This window comes from Trachypithecus francoisi, unplaced genomic scaffold (genome assembly GCF_009764315.1).
Source record: "Trachypithecus francoisi isolate TF-2019V2 unplaced genomic scaffold, Tfra_2.0 Lachesis_group11, whole genome shotgun sequence".
Lineage (NCBI taxonomy): Eukaryota > Metazoa > Chordata > Mammalia > Primates > Cercopithecidae > Trachypithecus > Trachypithecus francoisi.
This window is the reverse complement of record NW_022681456.1, coordinates 16793558-16816542: the sequence shown is the minus strand read 5'-3', so window position 1 is coordinate 16816542 and position 22985 is coordinate 16793558. Positions and strand designations below refer to the sequence as shown.

At 40.4% G+C, this 22985-nt stretch overlaps 1 protein-coding gene across 2 annotated transcripts in view; it reads right to left on the bottom strand.

The window, feature by feature from the left end:
- The window catches only part of MED13L (mediator complex subunit 13L), a 327210-nt gene extending 304453 nt beyond the window's left edge, over nt 1–22757 (bottom strand). Inside the window, exon 1 of one of the 2 annotated variants that reach the window (XM_033220469.1) lies at nt 22485–22757. In XM_033220469.1, the coding sequence (XP_033076360.1) occupies nt 22485–22556 (72 nt within the window). In that variant the 5' untranslated portion in view covers nt 22557–22757. The remainder of the gene's footprint in view (nt 1–22484) is intronic. The other variant, XM_033220470.1, reaches the window with a different exon arrangement.
- Nucleotides 22758–22985: the final 228 nt, after the last annotated feature.

Here is a 22985-nt window from a genome sequence, read left to right as displayed (position 1 = left end):
ATCCATGTAAACAATCTCTCAAAGGAAACAAACTACTCTTTTTTTTTTGAGATGGAGTCTTGCTCTGTCGCCAGGCTGGAGTGCAATGGATTGATCTCAGCTCACTGCAACCTCCACCTCCCGGGTTCAAGCGATTCTCCTGCCTGAGCCTCCAGAGTAGCTGGGACTAGAGACATGCGCCACCTCCCCCAGCTGATTTTTGTATTTTTAGTAGAGATGGGGTTTCACCATGTTGGCCAAGATGGTCTCAATCTCTTGACCACCCACCTCGGCCTCCCAAAGTGCTGGGATTACAGGCATGAGCCACTGCGCCCAGTCCGAAACAAACTACTTTTAATAAAACCAAAGTATCATCTTGCGCATCTCCTAGGTAAGTGTAAACCTTGTAGAAAGTATACACAGTATTTTCAAATACATTATTTTCATGTCTGACTACTCCAAGACACTGGTTAAATGATTTGTATATGTTACCCTTAACTAAAAGAGAATTCTTGTGAAATTTCTGGGAACTGAACTATTTAATAAAGTTCATTAGTGACATTAAGATGGTTCGCTTCCCAGCTGCAGTAACAGACTATAAACAGAAACGTATATTATTTATGAGGCAGGCACTGTCTACACAAACATGAATGGCTCCTTCACCCATAGTAACATACACTTTACACTGCTGTGGATAACTACATGCCCACTTAAAGAACTACATCTCCCAGCCTCCCTCAAGTTAAGTAAGGCCTTGAAGTATCGCCAGAAGTGCTGTAGGGAACTTGCTGGAGGTTTCCTTAAAGGACGATGTGTCCTTCCTACATTTCCACCTCCTTCTAACCTAGAATGCAACCTTGATGACTGGAGTCTGAACAGCCATCTTGAACTATATGCTACTAATGGCATAAACTAAGAACAGTGTAGTAACAAGACAGAAAGAGCCCAGATCCCCTGATAACCAAATCAGTTGCAAAATGCATGCCTCCAAGCTGCCTGCAAAGAAAAAGAGATTTCTTTTTAAGCTGTCTATTTTTAAATAAGCATATGATGTGATACTAAATCATTTTGATATTATTTTAATAACTGGCTTATTTTTTAAAAAACTAAAAGGCTTTTATCAAGGTGATCATTTTTATTTTTTAGATCACATGGTTATGTAGGTTTTTTAACCTTGCCCCACTCATCAATCAAAACAATAAACTATCTTTCTAATTTTTCATTTTCCAAATGATTCCTCAATTTGGAACAGTGTAAGAGAAAAAAAAAATCTATTTCCCTATCTCTGGGAAGAAATTTTAGGCTGTATATTACTCCATTAATCTCTGATGGAACTTTAAAAAAACGTAAACTGTATTATCACTCCATTAATCTCAGGCAAATCTATATGCTCCAGTGATTTCTACCTTAGCACTTGTACTAAATTATATGGTCTACACTGTTAATTTTTAAAAGGCTCAGAAAAGAAAGAGACCAATAATGTTTGGAATAGCTAGGAGGAGCTTCACTGAAGTCCTAAAAGAATTTACATAGAAGAAAAACATAAAACACAAATGTACTACTGGTTAAAAGTTCAGGCTCTGAATCAAGAGACTCAGCTCCAGTGTGACCTTGGACAAACTACTGAAATTTCTTGCTTCAGTTTTCTTATCTGAAAAATGAGAATAGTAGAACCTACCTCAAAAGGACCTTGTGAGCACGAGAAAACGCATGCAGCTGGTAGTTAAGCAGTGCCAAGCCTGCAGCAAGCACTCTTCACAAGCAGCAAAAGCTCTGAGGTGAGAACATGTAAAGGCCTGACTTGAAATACAGATTCCTTTTAGTGAGTGGGTGGAAATTTTATTATAAAAAGAAAAAGAACGGCCGGACGCAGTAGCTCACACCTGTAATCCCAGGACTTTGGGAGGCCAAGGTGGGCGGATCACCTCAGGTCAGGAGTTCGAGACCAGCCTGGCCAACATTGTGAAACCCCATCTCTACTAAAAATACAAAAACTAGCCTGGCGTGGTGGCACGTGCATGTAGTCCCAGCTACTCGGGAGGCTGAGGCAGGAGAATCGCTTGAACCCAGGAGGCAAAGGTTGCACTGAGCGAGATCACGCCACTGCACTCCATCCTGGGTGACAGAGCGAGACTCTATCTCAGGAAAAAAAAAAAAAAAAAAAACAGGAAGAAAAAGAAAACAAAAGGCTTTTTAGAGATTAAACACTTCAAAAATAAACTCACAGAAGAAATCTGGATACTCATATAGATGAAAAGATGCTCATAATCTCACTAGAAATCCAAAAATTGAAAATTTAAATATTGAGGTTTTTTGCTTGTTTGTTTCGTTTCGTTGTTTGTAGAGGCAGAAGTTAAAATGAATAAGTTCCATTACAGGCAGGGACAGAAAAAAATGGGCATTATATACTGTCCATAGAAATGTAAACTGACGGCCGGGCGCAGTGGCCTGTAATCCCAGCACTTTGGGAGGCCAAGGCAGGCGGATCACGAGGTCAGGAGATCAAGACCATCCTGGCTAACATGGTGAAACCCCGCTCTACTAAAAATGCAAAAAAATTAGCTGGGCGAGGTGGCGGGCGCCTGCAGTCCCAGCTACTCGGGAGGCTGAGGCAGGAGAATGGCGTGAACCTGGGAGGCGCAGCTTGCAGTGAGCCGAGATCGCGCCACTGCACTCCCGCCTGGGCGACAGAGCGAGACTCCATCTCAAAAAATAAAATAAAATAAATAAAGAAATGTAAATTGACACATCTTTTTAAACTGTTTATGGCTATAGCTTTCCAATTTTAATGCATAACTGTACTGCACAGCAAAAAATTGAAAGAATCTTAACGTTTCTCATAGTTGATAGTTAAACAAACAACAGTACATCCATCTTACGAAACAGGATACAACTGTTCAAAAACGTAATAAAAATGAGTAAACTGTATCTAAATTTACTGACATAAAAATACTTTAAGACAATGTTAAGCGGAAAAAAGCACGTTGCAGGAAAAGGTGGAGAATTATTTCTTATCTGTAATTTTTTTAAGTACAAATCTGTCCATCACCAACAGAATGCATAAACTGCGATATGAGAACTACAACTGTAGAACTGTGGGAATATAACATTAAAGGCAGTTTGCGAAAGAATATGATTCAATATTAAAAATCCAATTGTAAAACTATACATATAAATACATATGTAATTAAAGCTTTAAAAATTAAAGAATGATACACATGAAATTGAAGTAAGAGTTACTTTTGAAGGGAGAGAAAAGAGAATGGGAGAGGAAGAACACAGACAGGACTCCATAAATGGTGAATAGTTTTCTCTTAAACTGGGTATTAGGTACATGGGTGTTCACTGTATCATGAATCTTTCTACCTTATGTATGATTTGCACATGCTCTTTTTATCTATTCAATATCTAATAAAACAATTTTGACACATGCGAAAGCAAGAAAAAAACTTGGAATAATACAAATTACCTCTGGAAATTACCTTCCTGAAGGTGAGGGGAGGGATCCTTCATGTTTTATGTTAGATACTTCCATATTGTTTGAATCTGACACTAATTCCGTAAAATTGTATTAAATTTTTAAAAGAAATTACTTTTCCACTAAAATTGTAATTATGAAAATTATAAGCACATGGGAAATATGTTAGTGAGTACAGCTGAATAAAGAATTCTATTTACACTGTGATCGTATCTATGTACAAAAATGTGCACGTTCACAAAAACAGAAGAATTGGGGTAAATCTGATCTAATGGAGCGGCTGGAATATGGGCAAATGTTTTACAGTTTTCATTTCTTGGAAGTTGTATTTCTTGGAAATATTTTGTATTTCATTAGTACTACCTCACTTGGAGAGAAAGTAAAGAAAAATGACAACTGCAGGAAAGCCAACTCTTTACCTTCAGGGTAGCCAAGTGAAAAATCACCCCATATAGGAAGGCTGAATTAATTTACACTGATCTACAATGGACAGTACATGCCATGCCAATAAGTGCCCTCAGAACAACTGGAAAGGGCCCCCATCACACCAAGGAGATTACATCAAAAGGTTCTGAAGTGCATACATCAAAAGGTTCTGAAGTGCATATGTCCATTTTAGCGCTTAAGTGAGCACTGGTGATGCACGTAAAAGTCCAACAGTTGGGGTTGTGCTCCTGAACACAAGGAGCCCAGGAATGTGCTGAAGAAAGGAAAAGGGGGTACGGAGAGAGAGGCATGGAATGAAGAAGGAAAAATTTCTCCAACATGTGAGGCAAAAATACAACATGGCATAATAATTACACACTCAATAACAACAACCAAAAAAAATGTACACTCAGAAAGCTAAGTGCCAAGGAAACAAAGAATAGAATGATAGGAACAAAAATTTGAAAGAAACCAAAATCAAAATAAGGAATAGGTACCAATGATAAACATTGGTTTGTGGTCTCTACAAATGCCCCCGCTATTCTATCCACTGGTTCCCTAAATCTGGCCATTTCCACAAAGGCATGAAGGAAAACAGGGGGAATGTCTATTTCACCCTCTTAGCAAAAATATCACTGATTTGAAATTAATATAAACAAAACCTTCATGGAAAAAATTAAACAAGAATATCCCAAAGCAGATCTGCAGGAGGAAAATGCATCTGCTTTCTGAGCTTACCACTACTAAAAGTAGACACTCTAGGTAACAAAGGCTGATACAGAGCCAACTGCTGTGAGGTTACCCTTCCCCTGCCCACCTTTTCTTTCTTCCTATTAGGACTTTTCCATGCCCATTTCTTATAACCAAACTTTCATGAATCTTCCCCTACCAAAATTCACACCTCCAATCACCACTGTCTCCACCCACGACCTGCCAAAGGCCCCACTCTACTCATCTCATGAGACTTGCCTTCTCCTTTCTTCCCCACCTTTTTTCTCTGCCCCTCCCTTCCCTTATAAAACCTACTCTTATTGCCTCAAATATTTTCTGGAGGCCGGGCATGGTGGCTCATGCCTGTAATCCCAGCACTTTGGGAGGCCGAGGCAAGTGGATCACTTGAGGTCAAGAGTTCAAGACCAGCCTGAGCAACACAGTGAAATCCTGTGTCTCTACAAAAATACAAACATTAGCCGGGCATGGTCGTGGGTGCCTGTAGTCCCAGCTACTCAGGAGGCTGAGGCAGAAGAATCACTTGAACCTCAGAGGCAGAGGTTGCAGTGAGCCGAGACTGTGCCACTGTACTCCAGTCTGGGCAACACAGAGAGACTCTATCTAAAAAAATAAAAAATAATAAAAAAATAAAAAATAAAAAACTCTGGAAACAGGCAGATTATAAATACTAACGTTTGACATTTGTTTTCACTTTCTTTTCACTACTCCCTGCTTTAAAACTTTGATTTCTGTAGGGTTTAACAGCAAGAACCCAGGCTCAGTGAATACTTTCCTATAGACACATTTGTGATCAAAGCTTAAGTCTACTGCTTAACAATTTCAGCAGATAGATGTCGCCAACTGTTCCTCCATTTTGCATACACAAGAATGCAAATGCCATAAAACCAAGAACATCTGTTTATCATTTGATTCCTGTTCTATGGCATATTTATAATTGATCACCAAAGCCGGTCAACTCTACCTCCAAAATATTACTCGATCCATTTCCCTCTCTCCATTCCTACACCGGCCCTGCATTATTTCTCCCACATAGACTGTTCTAAGAGCTTCTTTCTGCCTTTGGTTTTTCCCCTATGACAATCCATACTCCACAGGGCCCACATGGGTTTTCTCTCTAAAACATAAACCTGATCATGCCATTATCCTCTTTAAAACACTTCAGGCATTCCTCTGTGCATACAGAATTAACTCCCAACTCCTTCATGTCCTTCAATCTGGCCATCAATCATCACATTATCTTTTGCCTATTAAAAAATAGGTATTAAAGAAAAGGTAAATTGAATAAAAGAGAATATTTGCAACGATGTCTAAAAATGTTGTATGATCTATTATTGTATTATTTACATATTTATATAACTAAAAAATTCATTCGCCTCCATCATACAGTATTATCACCAAATTCAAACTTTTTACAAAATGGCTACAGAGTTATGTTCATGTAACATATTAAAACTAGACTGGGCTGTTTATTTCTATTTTCAATTCCAAAATTAAAATATAAGGTAGATTACAAGGAATCTAAATCAATAGATATTTTCTAAAATGGGTGTTAACATATATAACTAAATTTCTCACAGCTTTCTGGAAATTGTTAAAGTCAGCTCTGTGGGTTCTTAACAGCATATCACACCTACCATATGAGAAAGTTTGGCAACAAAATCAAAGTCACTTTAGAAGATAAACGCCTACCTTAGTGATTCCCACTTGTTTTTCCATCTGGAATTTTCCTTGAGTTTACCATGTAAACCACTAACACAAGCTATTCATCTCAACATTCATTAGAAAAGTTTCCTAGAATAGGTAATTTCTACTTCAAATCAAATTTACACAATTTACTAAAGCCAGCTTATTAGCTTATATATAACAAACTACGGATTCTCATGAGAATCATTTCACTGTTTAATTAAATGTTATAGGATCTTGCAGATTCAAGAATAGCACCATCTGTCTCGGTTGCAAAGCTCAGTTTCACAACCTTATCACCAAATAGCAACAAAATATCATTTTCATACATCTCTCTCTCAAGTAATTTATAGACAACTAATGAATGTAGTCTATTTGGGATCATGAAACCTGATTCAATCTGTGCAGATGATTATACTTTGTAGGTTAAAGAGACATACTTTGAAAACTGTGTTTTTAGTAACTGAAATGTTAGTTAAGAACTTGTATCTCAGGAGGCAAATATTTGTACTCTTTAGTTTCTAAGATGAAGATTCATGCTCTGATATAAATTCTAAATGCTAAATGGCTCAGGTGTCATAAATCTGAAAATTTTTAAAGCACCTTTTCTTATTTGTTTAGAGTAACTATTATGTAGCTAAATTTTCCTAAAATATCTATAGCTCTAGGATTACACAACAACACTTTCTGACAGGATTTCCATTCTCTTTTATTATGTAAAAAAACTACAAAAAAATTATAAATTAAACTATCTATGTAATCTGAAGACCAAAAAAAGTAAAACTGACTGAGGAAAGGTCTAAAAATCTCATTATATTTCTGAAGTGAAAAACAGAAATAATACTTGCCACTGCAACCTGTAATCTAAACTAGTAGAGACATCCCTACTACAGGGTAAAGGGTCCTCTGCACCTCCTCCCACACCAACTATTCAGGCAAACTACTACAAAGTATAATTCTAAATTCTATTGTGCTCATCTCCAACTGTGGAAGAAACTACTGAGACAACAGGTATGGGCTAGCTACTAGCTAGCTTACTAGGCAGTCTCCAATGAATAAAGCAACACCAAGTGGTCAAAGGTAAGAAGTTGGATATCATACAAACCAAACTTCAGTTTACACCTTAAGAGATTATCTCAACAGGATACATTTATTTATTTATCCCAAGACACTAAAATGAGCCTCAATTTGATGTCTGACTCTTGCTAGTCAGACAGAAGACACAACATAGAATTCTACTCTACCCTTAGGATAATTTGCCTTGATTCTCAAAAAGCAAAAATACCACTACCACTTAATTGGTCCCAATATCCTGTCTTGCCAATCAATAGATTGCTAAACCCACTTCCACTGAAGCTGTATGAAAACAAAGTACACTGAACCACTAGACTCAGAATCTGAGAAGGCAGAGGTTCAAGCAAGGCTGGAATTCCTGGCATACATTCACAACGTATGTACGCCAATATACCCAATGGAGCTTTCCCTGGGCTTTCACTCATCAGCAGCAAGGCCCCCCATCAGAAGAGTACTAAACTGTTAACTCTTAGGCAGCAGTTTAGAGCAAAAAGCAGAACTAAAACAATAAACTGCAAAGAGAAAAGACACTGACTAAAGAGGCAAATTTTAAAATAAGATTTTCTGGGGTAGTCAGCTCAACTGTCTCTAAAAGCAATTCCAAAGGAAAAGGACCAAAAAACTATTATAAACAATGGCAACATTATTTGATCCATTTCAAGGGGGCCTACTTTGAACAATCCTTCTCATTTCAGCAGATACGTGTTAGTTCTGATATGTCTAGTTCAAAATCAGTTTTATACTTGTGAAGTTGTAAAACTCTTTAAAACCTTTAAAGGAAGCTAACAAAAATAAAATGATTGTGGCAATCAACTTGCAATATTTTGCAAAACAAAATGGAAAACTCCTAGCTAAAATTTTAAAACCTGATTTTGTTTATTTGGGCTCAAGCTCACTACTTTTAATCCTTGAACTCAAAAAACACTCAGGTTATAAGACTGAGATTGTTTCCCACTTCCTTCACACTTACTCCTTTCTTAGATCATCACATCTTGTATTTCTAAGAGGTGTCTTAATCTTTTCTAGTACTAACACTATCGACTGGGTTTTTGATAACCATCCTCTCCAGCCAGGCTTGTTTTATCAACTTTTCTTGTATCTTACATCTTTCCTTCTGTCTTTCCACTAGTGTTGCTCCAAAGTCAACAAACACAAATCTACCTTTCAGGCTCTTACCCTCCCCTACTCCCCCATTCCTGCTTGCTTCACAATCACCTTCTGAATCAAACTTAAAAGTAAGCTGCACACAATGGTGCATGCCTGAAATTCCAGCTACTCCAGAGGCTGAGGCAAGAGGATTACTTGAGTTCCGGAGTTCAAGTCCAGCCTGCGTAACACAGCAAGACCCCACTGCCCATTCAACCCCCATCTCTAGACAGATCAGATAGACAGCACTGCAGTGTCTGTACTGGCTTATCTTGCTATTCATTCATTCCTCAACCCACTTATCCAAGATTCTACCCTCAACAGTCAAATATAATTATTTGAACTACCGAGCTGCCCAAATAGCAAACTCTCACTCCTTACACCTCACCACTCCTTACACCTCTCCCCTTCAAGGTTCACCACGACTGTCTTTGAAAATCACCGTTATTTCATTTCTTTACTTTTATGTCAGAGAAAGCAAATCAGATTGTCTATTTAAAGCACATATAACCTATACCTTCACAACTTAAAAGCCTAGGCTTCATGAGAAGTAACCCTGAACCAAAATCGAATTTGTTTTCAATGCACAGAATTTAAACTATGAAGGGTTACACAGTTCAACAATTCTAATTTGTCTGTTTAAGAGAGCAGTCCTAGAAAGGCTTTTAAACACACTATTAAATGTAATACCATTTAACACACTTGTTTTTCCTCAATTCACTTCTCATAATAGTTTCTATATCGTCTTGGATTATCTCCCGTTTTAGTTTCATATCCCATCTGCTCATTTAAGATTCACGTCTGTCCAGTTTCTGAAATATTTGTCACTTTAGTCGTTAGCATTTTGCGTAATATAGCACTTTTTCAAAGTTCAGAACTGAATTATTTTAGAAAACTGAAAATTATTTTAACATCACTTCTTAATCTAAATTGGCCTGCCCACACTTCAAATTTTCCACCTAATAAAAATTCAATTTCAATAAGTCTTTGTACTGTTTTTTAAAAGAAAGCCAAGAACTAGGACCATAAATTAGAAGTGTTCTCCTACATACCACCTCAATAAAGATCCTCAAGAATAAAGACTAGGAATTGTCAAGCTTCCCAAGAATGCCCTTCCCCTTCTTCTCTAGCAAGCCACATCCATCCATTCCTTCAACATCCAGTTCTAAAACTCCCCTTTTGGGTTTCTCTGGCTACAAGCTATTATCAGATATTATGCGGTCCATGTCACTCTCCCTCTGCAGAAACTAAATAGTGCATGCAGATCTTTTTTCCGCACATCAGTCTAGCCCTTTTGTTAACCCAAGCTAGATTTTAATAATTTCTGATGTACATTATTCCAAAATACATGTCTCAAATGTATCTAACATAGCATATAATACATTAACATTTCTAAGTATTTGTTTACTGGCTACCCCATCCAATCTCAGCCCTAATTTCCTTTTCATCTCATTGGATCTCATAAGTCCTCATTTAGCAAACATAATAGCCAGCAGAAAGCTTGTTTCCAGGGCTGAGTGAAGAAGGAGAGGAAAGAGAAAGGAAGTGCTAAAAGGCAAAGAAATACACAGTCTTTTCCTGATGACATCACAGAACCTGCCACTAGTATCAGCAAAGAGAAAGCAACAGTGGGTGCCTGCAAGCAGGGAAAGGAAAACCTGCCTTCAAAACTGCTGCTCTTCCCACAGGGAGCCATCCTCACCTCTCCACACTCTCTTCAAGCCTTTTTCACACAGCAATCCTCTCCCTGGCCTAGAAGAGGGGCTATAGCTCCCACTGCCTGCAGCAGAGAAGTGTCTGCTCTGACTGCCAGGACTATAAGTCAGAGAAAAGGTGCTCCTGACACTCTACATGAGAACACTAAGTGTAAGTTCATTCCCATAAAAAACGCTGCCATAAATAGCATTTGAGTTTTATAACACACCTAATTAAGTATAATATACAAGGTAAACAGACTAACCATCATTTGTAGCAACAGAAGGGAGTTTTGTGAAAACAAACTTACACATTAACTTTTTCTAATATTTTAGAACACGGGAGACAACCTACATGTAAAACTCTAAACCTCTAGATACAACTTAAGACACTATTCATACTCAACATGACTAATACAAACGCTACAGATTTGTGGGAGGGCTTTCCTTCCTTCAACAAGGCTAAACAATATTTTTAGATACTGCCACATTATTAAACAGAAAATAGAAATTAGCCAGTAGCTGCGTTCTCTCTATTCAAAACACAGTAAGGGTTGTGACATGCGTGTCAAACTAAAACATGATTTAGTCTTTAAGAAGAAAAATATATTTATTAAGTACTATTCCTGACATTCCCTGAGATGAATCTCAAAATGTTAATAGAACTGCTATTTAAAGTTCAAAGAGCACTCCAGAGCTGCCAAGGAATTAATAGCTTAAACTACCAAATAAGAGCCACAGTTCAATTCCCAATCTCAGCCAGCTACAGCTCAGAGTTGGTACAGCAATATCACCCAGCGCATTAAAGGCACACCATGCAACTGTGAATCATATATGGTTGTAACGAAAAACTGTTAAAAACTAAAGATAAATTTCAAGTTTTTCTTCTCAATCTTGGCTTATTTATGAGGAACGACACAAGAACAATTTAATCCTCTGCTCCCTAGAAAAAAATACAAAGTCACACATAAATGCTATACTTAAAACAAGTCATTTTACCATTCCAACTTCCTGGTTAACTGCCTCTGGCTACTCTGTAACTTTAGTTGTAATTTACGAAAGGTCTCTTCCTATTAAAGAACATTATCTAGTCATCCAAAGTGCTTTCCTTAAAAGGTACTCAAAATGATTTTTCACACCTCCTGCCCTCCAAATTAACACCAAGTTTACAGGAGAAACTGAGGCACAGAACTATTATGTGATCAAGCTGGCAAGTCACTAGTAAAAATGTTTAATACAACTCAAGTTTCCCTATTACCAGTTCATTTCCCATTTTACTGGGCTCACAGAAAATAATCTTTTGAACGTTGAAAAAAAGGCCTGCTTAAAGAATGAAAGTAAGGAAATTCTGGATCAAGCCCCCAAACAAAATCCCCAGAAGGCTCAAAAATCTATAGGTTGCCTACTATGCTACAGAAAATATAAATACTAAATGAATTCCTATTCCTTTGAGAAGAAAGAACATGTCTCATGATCAGTGGGAATTGTCTTTAATAAGGAATTTCTAGATTTCATCTAAAATATTACCAAGCCACAGTACATACAGTCTAGATAAAATATATTCAGAACACAGAGTTAATCATCAAAATAAGCTGAAATAAAAACAGCACGCTTGTGATCAAGACCCAAATCATCAATAAGAGCTCCCTTGAGGAATGGAGAATAACCGTCCAGGAATTCATTCACTTAACAGATAGTTAACGAGCACCTAGCAAAGATGATTTCGACAGGGTCACTCTTCTGCAGAAGCTCATCTGGTTATCAGAGGTACACAGAGAGAGGTACACAGAGGGAGGTACACATCAGGTGCCAGGGTAACTAGTTCTGCCTGTGGTAGTCAGAGGAGGTAACATCTGAACTTCTTCGTAAGTAGGATTGTGCCAGGCTTACACGCAGGCACAAATACTAGGAGCTAGTTCCAGAGTTAAATATATGTATGTTTTTCCTTGTTTCTCTTTAGGACATGAAAATTCAATAGTTAGAATTGTCAACATAAAATGTTTTGTTTAAACCAATTATACTATTTTGAATACCTTATTAGCTCTCATATTAAGTTCAGATAGGTTTAATCATCCTTCTTAATAAAATAATATTGAACTATGAAGAAGCCTCCTGTATTACATTCAAAAATACTTCCTCATACTCACAACTGTAATCCCAGTACTTTGGGAGGCCAAAGGGAAGGATCATTTGAGGCCAGGAGTTTGAAACCAGCCTAGGCAACATAGTGAGACCCTATCTCCCCTCATCCCTGCCCCACCCCCCGCAAAAAAAAAAAAAAAAAAAAAACTTCCTCATCAATTTGTCAATGTTCTTTAAGGGAGAAAAAAAGATCACAATAATTATTATTCAGTTTAATATCCTTTTAGATTACCAATTTTTGAAATTTCTACTCAATATCATAAAACTTGTTTACAATTACATATTTTATTTGAAATAAGTCTGTTACTCAAATTCAATTTTAATATCAAATGTCTTAAATACATTCAACTCAGTGACAATACAAATTAAGACTTATTAAGTAAAAAGATCTAATGAAAACTTAAAAGGAAATATTTTCCTGCTTTACCTTCTCCTATCAATTTTTTTTTCCCATCAACTTTTATTTTAAGTTCTGGGGTACATTTGCAGGTTTTGTTACATAGGTAAATGTGTGCCATGGTGATTTGCTGCACAGATTTCCCATCACCTAGGTTTTTTGTTGTTCTTTTTTTGTTTTGTTTTGTTTTGAGATAGAGTCTCGTTCTGTCGCTAGGCTGCAGTGCAGTGGTGCGATCTCGGCTCACCGCAACCTCCAAATCCCTGGTTCAAGCGATTCTCCTGTCTCAGCCTCCCAAGTGGCTGGGATTACAGGCACATGCCACCACACCCAGCTACTTTTTGTATTTTTAGTAGAGACGGGGTTTCACCATGTTGGCCACGATGGTCTCAATCTCCTGACCTCGTGATCCGCCGGCCTCGGCCTCCCAAAATGCTGGAATTACAGGCCTCAGCACCGCACCCGGCCTATCACCTAGATATTAAGCCCAGCATCCGTTAACTATTATTCCTGATGCTCTCCCTCCTCCCCACCCCCCCAATCTACTTTTAAAGTTAAAGCTACAAATTTAAACCATGCAAAAAAAAAAAAAGACACAAATGAAATTTTGATGCAATCAACTCAAGAGGATCCTTTAACAGTAATGGCGGCAGAGAACAATGGCTCACGCCTATAATCCCAACATTTTGGGAGGCTGAGGTGGGAGGATTGCTTGAGGCCACTGCACTCCAGCTGGAGTGACACAGGGAGACTGTCTCAAAAACAAAACAAAACCAAAAAAGAAAAACAGTAATGGAATTTTACTATACTGAAAAATAGTACAAAATGTAGAAAGCTGTCAGCCAAGGCTCTGTGCTATTTCAAAGTAGTAGAATTACAGTTTTGATAAGATTCTACACCACAATTCATCTAGAATGAGAAATAAACACTCAGAAACATACATAGTAAACCAGAGTATGGAAATGCCAATGAAATAACATTTTCCCTTAGACACAACTGACTCTCCTGTCATCTATAAAGAGGTCAACGAAAAAATAAAAGGCATTTTTCTTCTTTTTTTCCAAACTAAAATCAAAATATATTCTAAAAAACACTTTATTAACTTAAAAAAAAAGAGGACAACTCTACTCCAACAAAGATAACTACAACATGCTAATACAAAAGCAAGAAAAACAGGAGTTCCTAAAGGAGGATTATTACAGCCAACTGGTGAGGACAAAATCTATTCTATACTACAGATAATCTTTTTTTTTTTTTTCAGACAGTCTTGTTCTGTCACCAGGCTGGAGTGCAGAAGCGCCATCTCTACTCACTGAAACCTCGGCCTCCTGGTTCAAGCGATTCCCGTCTCAAACTCCCAAGTAGCTGGGACTACGGTACGCACCACCACACCCAGCTAATTTTTTTCTATTTTTAGTAGAGACGGGGGTTTCACCATGTTGGCCAGGATGATCTCGATCTCCTGACCTCGTGATCCGCCCGCCTTGGCCTCCCAAAGTGCTGGGATTACAGGCTTGAGCCACCATGCCCAGCCAGATAATCTTAAAGTTCAGTAATACAACAATGGAGTAAAGGAACACGAATTTAGAACTATTTTTCTATCAACTAAAGCAAAGCCAGAAAACGCTGATGTACATAAGTGACTTCATACTTAAAAATTGGACAAGCATACATATTTCATTCATGCAAATAAGTCTGAATTCAGAATTCCTCGTTTATGTTAATATTTACTAACATTAATGAAATATCATCTCCCCTATGTAATGAAGTGAATTCCCCCAACAGAGCAAAGCTAACACCTTTAAATCTTTCAAATAAACAATGAGAGCATATACTATAAAAGAAAATTATCAGCCAGGCGAGGTGGCTCGCACCTGTAATCCCAGCACTTCGGGAGGCCGAAGCGCGCGGATCACAGGTCAGGAGATACAGATCATGCTGGCCAACAAGGTGAAACCCCGTGTCTTCTAAAAAATTCAAAAATTAGCTGGGCATGTAAGTGGCGCGAGCCTGTAGTCCTGAACCCAGGAGGCAGAGGTTGCAGTGAGGCAACTTCACACCACTGAACTCCAGCCCAGCAACAGAGCGAGACTCCGTTTTGAAAAAAAAGAAAGGAGGAGGAGGCCGGGCGCGGTGGCTCAAGCCTGTAATCCTAGCACTTTGGGAGGCCGAGACGGGCGGATCACGAGGTCAGGAGATCGAGACCATCCTGACTAACACGGTGAAACCCCGTCTCTACTAAAAACTACAAAAAACTAGCCGGGCGAGGTGGCGGGCGCCTGTAGTCCCAGCTACTCGGGAGGCTGAGGCAGGAGAATGGCGTGAACCCGGGAGGCGGAGCTTGCAGTGAGCTGAGATCCGGCCACAGCACTCCAGCCTGGGTGACAGCGCGAGACTCCGTCTCAAAAAAAAAAAAAAAAAAAAAAAAAAAAAGAAAGGAGGAGGAGGAGAGGGGGGAGGGAGGAGGAGAGGGAGGGAGGGAGGGAGGGAGGGAGGGAGGGAGGAGGAGAGGGAGGGAGGGAGGAGGAGAGGGAGGGAGGGAGGAGGAGAGGGAGGGAGGGAGGAGAGGAGGGAGGGAGGGAAGGGAAAGGGGGGGGGAAGGGAAAGGGGGGAGGGAAGGGAAAGGGGGGAGGGAAGGGAAAGGGGAGGAGGGAAGGGAAAGGGGGGAGGGAAGGGAAAGGGGGGAGGGAAGGGAAAGGGGGGAGGGAAGGGAAAGGGGGGAGGGAAGGGAAGGGGGGAGGGAAGGGAAGGGGGGAGGGAAGGAAAGGGGGGAGGGAGGAGGAGAGGGAGGGAGGGAGGAGAGGGAGGGAGGGAAGGGAAAGGGAGGGAGGGAAGGGAAAGGGGGGAGGGAAGGGAAAGGGGGGAGGGAAGGAAAGGGGGGGAGGAAAGGGAAAGGGGGGAGGGAAGGGAAAGGGGGGGAGGGAAGGGAAAGGGGGGAGGGAGGGAGGGATAGCTGAACAAGCTCAGAAAGAAGTTAAATGACTCAGGAGAGGGGAAAATGTCCTAAATTCCAAGAACACGTACAAATACTGATTCGCTAATTCTGAAACTCTAAGCGAGTCCTATGAAACAATTATGCGTTGTGTGTGCGCGCGCGCGCGCACGCTACCATACTATACAGACACCTTTTTAGGCTACCTAACTACCTCACTTTGAAATACATTACATGTAATTTCTTAAAATAGAAATGTTATGACAGGCCAGGTGCGGGGGCTCACGCCTGTAATCTCAGTACTTTGGGAGGCCAAAGTGGGCAGATCACGAGGTCAAGAAATGGAGACCATCCTGGCTAACACGGTGAAACCCCATCTCTACTAAAAATAGAAAAAAATTAGCTGGCCATGGTGGCAGGCGCCTGTAGTCCCAGCTACTGGGGATGCTGAGGCAGGAGAATGGCGTGAACCCAGGAGGCGGAGCTTGCAGTGAGCCGACATCGCGCCACTGCACTCCAGCCTGGGCGACAGAGCGAGACTTCGTCTCAAAAAAAAAAAGAAAGAAAAATAAAAAAGAAATGTTATGACAAAACAAATTCTGGTGGCCAACATCACACAACAGTTTGTAAAGCAGATTTGCACACAATACATCTAAAATAAATGACACTAATAACAACGCTGCATATATATTTTTCTTCATTTCTACGGTTGCAATGCACAGTTCAACAATAATAGTAATACCTAATACTCAACCATACAACTAATTCTCATAAAGTTTGTCTGATCTCGCTCACTGGTTAGGTCCTGTGAAATAAAATGCAATAAACTTTCAGAACTCCTACTACTAGCTTAAAGGAGGGGAACACTATTATTTTCTTATTTGCCTTAATTTCTTCAATCAAAAATAAGTCAAATGTTTCAAAGAAAAATCTATCTCTTTGATTCAAAGTTTTGCCGGGCGCGGTGGCTCAAGCCTGTAATCCCAGCACTTTGGGAGGCCAAGACGGGCGGATCACGAGGTTAGGAGATTGAGACCATCCTGGCTAACATGGTGAAACCCCGTCTCTACTAAAAATACAAAAAACTAGCCGGGCGAGGTGGCGGGCGCCTGTAGTCCCAGCTACACGGGAGGCTGAGGCAGGAGAATCGCATAAACCCGGGAGGCAGGCCTTGCAGTGAGCTGAGATCGTGCCACTGCACTCCAGCCCGGGCGACAGAGCAAGACTCCATCTCAAAAAAAAAAAACAAAAAATCAAAAAGTTTTGAGAAACAGCTGAAATAACTGTACATAAAAAATAAATAATTTTTCTGTTGTCTTTAACAGTTTCTCTTTACTATTTACATATTTACATTGAGATAAGAGTTTCATCTCAATTTTAAATTACTAGGCAAAAATTTTAAATTATTAGGCAAAAATATAGAACCAACTTAGCTTAGTTATCACAATTTACAGCACTAGTACAAACTGGTGAGAGAGCATCTTCTTTATTAAACTCGAGTGGAAGAGATATCTGAAAGTGTTTAAAGAATACAATTTAAAACCAGGCTGGCCACACGCAGTGGCTCACGCCTATAATCCCAGCACTTTGGGAAGCCGAGACAGGCGGATCACGAGGTCAGAAGTTCAAGACCAACCTGGCCAACATGGTGAAACTCCATCTCTACTAAAAATACAAAACTCAGCTGGGCATGGTGGCATGTGCCTGTAATCCCAGCTACTCAGGAGGCTGAGGCAGGAGAATTGCTTGATCTGGGACCCGGAGGTGGAGGTTGCAGTGAGCCAAGATTGCGCCACTGCACTCCAGCCTGGGCTATACAGCGAGACTCCATCTCAAAAACAAAAAAAAAAAACCGGCTAAAGTAGTCAGTGAACAAAAAAGATCAATTTCTCCATAATAAATTAATATAATAAACGACCAAAACTTAATGTTATTTAAAGGAATGCCTTAAGAGGAAGGTTTTTTCCCCAAATAAATACTTAATATATTCATTAATAACCAGAACATTCCAAAGAAAATGATAAGCTAGGCTGGGCGTGATGGCTCACGCCTGTAATCCCAGCACTTCGGGAGGCCGAGGAGGGTGGATCACCTGAGGTCAGGAGTTCCAGACCAGCCCGACCAACATGGTGAAACCCCATTTCTACTAAAAACACAAATAAATTAGATGGGCATGGTGGCAGACGCCTATAATCCCAGCTGCTGGGGAGGCCGAGGCAAGAGAATCGCTTGAGCCAAGGAGTCCAAGGTTGCAGTGAGCCAAGACTGCGCCACTGCACTCCAGCCTGGGTGAGAGTGGGACTCCAGTCTCAAAAAATAAAAACAAAAACAAAAACAAAAGGCAAATGATAAGCTACATAAGCACCTGGCATAAACTCAATAAATACATACTATCCTAAACGCACCCCCTTGCCCATTCTTCTCACAAAGAATAGGCCCTACCTTCTTCCCAATGAGCACTTCAAGCAACATCCACAGCAAAATATTTGTAGCATACAGGCCTAAGGTACATTATTGTCTCTTTAAAATTATGAACTCATCACACGTACAAATGGCTCTTTAAAACGGTCCAGTAAACTGCTACACTATGCCTTAAATTGCTGTCTATTATGTACTTAAAAATATTTACTAGCAATTGGAGGTTAATATGGCAACTATTACCGGGTGGCAATTATTGCTATTAAAAATATATAAATACTGTAACACCATGTGCTACTAACAACAAAATGCTAAACCAAAAACATACATTAACAAACTGTAAATATTTTCATTACAGAAAATGATGGCTGGGTGCAGTGGCTCATGCCTGTAAACCCAGCACTTTGGGAGGCTAAAGCAGGTGGATCACCTGAGGTCAGGAGTTCAAGACCAGCCTGACCAACATGGAGAAACCCCCGTCTCTACTAAAAATACAAAATTAGCCAGGCCTGGTGGCGCATGCCTATAATCCCAGGTATGCGGGAGGCTGAGGTAGGAGAATCGCTTGAACCTGGGAGGCAAAGGTTGCAGTAAACTGAGATCGCACTTTCGCACTCCAGCCTGAGCAACAAGGTGAAACTCCATCTCAAAAAAATAAAAAAGAAAAGAAAAGAAAATGAACCATATTTTAAAGAAAAAAAATGCTTTAAACATAAATTATAAAATCACAATGAACTGGTACAAAAAAATACCTTGTGTATTTTAGCACTTTGAAAATTAGAGAAACCATTCCCTTTTCCTAGTTTGCATTTTATAGTCCACCCTATTCTAGCTCAAAAAAAAAAAAAAAAAAAAAAAAACAGATTTCGAAGTTTCTACATTTGCAACTGTCTTCCCTTTCTGGAAAAAAAAAAAAAAAAACCCTTAAGACAAAAAGAAATTAGGTCAACAATAGATTACCTTAAAAGCTTCAAATATAGAATTAATGGTCTTCAATAGGAATTATGGACTAATGGGTGTACGAGTGTCTCAATTCAGCAAGAATTTGCGATTATCACCCAATTATCCATAGTCAGGAAGATTCTAAGCAAATAAGACATGAAAGTGGAGCATACATATCTAAGAATTAGAGATCACTCCCTCATATCAAAGAGCACATACTTAAGTCTAGTTAAAGGGCACAAAATCGCTTTCTCCGTATTAACTCAATAGAGAAAAATACGTACTTAACATCCAGAAACCACGTCTTCTCGCAAGAATGAGTTCACATACCACAGAATGCCCTGTTACACTTTTCAAAAAGGCAAATTTAACACACTTTTAACTGAACGACTAACTGAGTGAATATATGAAAAGTCACCCAGAAATGTGATGGACAGCATAAGAGAATAGTTTTGAGTCAGAAAGGCAGAGCCAGGCATGCACTTAATGCAGCAGCTACAAATCTCACGGTTAGAATAAGAAACACATACAATCTACCCATATCGTATATAGACAAGGGCATTTTTCACACGTTAGGAAAAGGGAATGGATGTTAAAAAATTAATTTAGGAAATTTGATTCCATGCAGTAAAAAATCAGAAAAATAAGTAAAAGACTAGCAGAAATCTTAAGGTGTCTGATTGACTGCACAATCAACTTTCAGTAAGCCATAATGAACACCTCAAGGTAATGGAAACTGGGTGGTTATTACCATGGTACAGAACTTTAATTTCTTATTTCAATCTAAGTAATGAGAGTATCTAGGTAAATTCTTTATAAATACTTTGCTTAAAAAAAAAAAAAAAAAACCTGTAGGCCAAAAGAAAAAAACGCAAGCTATGATTAAACCATAAAGCGTTCTTATAAAAAATATGCTTTATTTTGAACAAGGGATTAGATCTCCTTCAGAAATAACTATTATATACAATGTACTTTAGGCAACATACTTTTAATATTCCAGGTTGCTGCTTCTGTATAGCATTTTCAAAAAAAATATCAATTTGGAACCAGAAAAATGTACAAGTCAGCAGTTTACTTTAGATTTCTTTAATAGCACCTTATCCACACTCCATGTACAAGACAATGAATACATTTTACATTCCTTTCAAAAAAAAAAAAATCAACTAAGCATTACTACAGTTCTCTATTTCAAAGTTGCTATTTAAAAAATAATTATTTCTAAAAGAGCATATTCAAAAATCAATCCATTGGTTTAAAGAGGTTTAGGGAAGAAATATCTGAAACACAAACCTTTAGTCAGTCAAAATCAAAGTACAGAATCCTCTCCTACAAAACTGCTTCTCCAAAAGAATCTCAAGCATGTTATCTCTGTAACGTTATCATCCTTACTTAAGCTTTAAAAAAAAAAAAAGATAAAAGAAATGATATACCCTAAAAGACTGGCTATACATACACTTTCATACGGCTACACAATCTGTATATACACAGTCATTACCAGTCAGCATAATATATGATAATTTGGGAGATCTCTCTACTTGGTTATTTTAATTACCTGTAAGTGTCAATGCGATCACCAGGAACCACACAAAAACCATTTTCAATACCCCTTGATCAATATGTTTGCTAATCTATGAAAGTCCCTGAACCTGACTGATACCAAATGATAAGACTGTGGAGGGAAAAAGAAGGGGCAAAAGGGGGTTTTACTCCCACATACCAAAAAAACAAGGGAAAATTATCACAATACTAACAGAAAGAATTCCAACTTATAACTGAATTTTAAGATGAAATATCTGGATTAAAATATTTCATTTTAAAAAATTTACCTGATCTTACTAGAGTGGGATCAATGATATTATGCCACTCGGTCTTTGTAGGTAAGAATCGCATGTGTTGATTTTTTGGTCTGCATTGTAACACATTTATAATAACATAATACTTTCATTTGAAAAGTTGGCGAGAATTTGCATTTCTCCATTAGTCTCATAGCAAAAAAGCATCTAGGCCACCCATAATTAAATGTAACTAATTACAATTTGAACACTAAATTATTTATCCAGTGTAAACAAGGATTAAGAGGGAAATGATGCTTCTATCTATAGCGGGGGTTACAGAAAATAATTTCCCAAATGCATGCTCTCCAAAAGGGACTCACCTCCCCCTAAAAAAACCAGGGCACACAACTGAAAATAGGTTGGGTGTTTTTAAGGATAAATTAAATAAACCGTTCAGCCAATTTTCCAATTATATTCTACGCTTGAAACGTAATTGCCTTACATCTGTTTACAAATCTTTGCTCAATATTTAAACAAATTCGTACTCTCCTGGGTACATAGCTATACATACGGTAACTCATGCACAAAGCACATATTTAAAGACCACGCACTGCAATTATTAGCCTAAACGCCAGGTTTAACAACGTGAATGTTTTCAGAGGTAGGTAATACGACCCAATAAAAAGCAAAGATGGCATTTACCACCAAATGTCACTGCCACCGCCAGGAAAGAGTTGCTGGAGCCCTATACATTTTTAATTTCGATGAATCTAGACGCCGTCGGCGGGTGCCAGGCTTCCACGAGAACAATTGACACCCTAACTGCTTCAAGATTAAGGCAGGCGATTCAAATCCGAAGGAAAAGTTGTCAATTATCAGAGAGAGAGCGCGAGAGAGGCGAAGGCAGATAAAAGCGATGTTATCAAACCGCCCAGCTTGTTGCTTTTGTGTGTGTGTGTGTGTGTGGATTCGTTGTTAGGACAGAGAAAACAGTTTTTAAAAGACACAGAAGGAGAGAAAGAAAAAAAAGCTTTCTCCACCTTCCGTCGGCTCGGTGCAATGGCTTTACGGCTCTCCAGCGTAGTAAGCCCCGAGAGGCAAGCGGTTGTCGATGTTTACAACCGCGGGAGCTTCGGGTGCAAGAGTCCTTTCCTGACACAATCGCATTCAATCAACTGTTTTCGGGCGAAATTGCAGGTGTCATTACGGAATTTTAAAAAATTCAAAAGGCAGGCGGGCGGGCGGGCAGCCGATCCGACAGCGGGGAAGAGGTGGCCGATCGGAGGCGCGGGCAGCACAAGGAAAGCCTTCCACATTTACGGGGGGAAAAAAAGGGGGAAAGGGGAGGAGAAGGGGAGTGCAATTGCAACAGAGGGTGGGCGTTCGAAGTGAGACCCAGAATCCGCAGCTCCGAGACTTCCACATGCAAATTCCACGCCGAGCGCCGCGCTCACAAATGATTTTTAAAGAGCCAAATAAACACTGGATGGGATCCAAGGCGAGAGAGAGACGATCCAAAAGGGGGAGAATCGGCGAGAGGCGAACGGCGGGGAGACGCGAGGGAGGGGCGAAGTCCCGGCGGCGGGAGGAGAAAGTTGGTCGGCGGCGGAGGTCGGGGAGCCCCCCCTCCCCGACACAGCCCCCTCCCCGCAGCCCGGCTACTCACCAGCGAAAAGAGGTTGGAGTGACAATCCTCCAGGCTCGCCCCGTTCGCCACCCAGTTCGCTGCCGCAGTCATGATCCTCCGCGAGCCCGGCCGCCAGAGCGGGGCATGTCGGAGCGAGGCGTCCGAGGCGAGGCCGGGCCGGGCGGCGGCGCCTCGCCGGGGAGCGCGGGGCGGCCGGGCCGCCGCCGCCGCCGGGGGAGGGCGCGAGGGCCGGCGGGCAGGCGGGAGGCGCCGCGGCGACGCCGCGCCGGGGGCGGCGGGCCCGGGCTGGCGGGGGGGTCCGCGGCGGCCGCGCGGCTCCTTCCTGCTCGGGCGGCGGCGGCGGCTGCGGCGGCTTCGGCGGCGGCGGGGGGCGCTGTCCGTGCGGCCCGGCGCCCACCCCGCCTCTCAGGGCCGCCGCTGCCTCCCGGGCCGGCGCTGCGGGCCGGCCGCCGCCTCCGCCTTCCCTGCTCCTCAGCCGCCGCCGCCGCTGCCGCCGCCTTGTTTATCTCCAGCCACCGA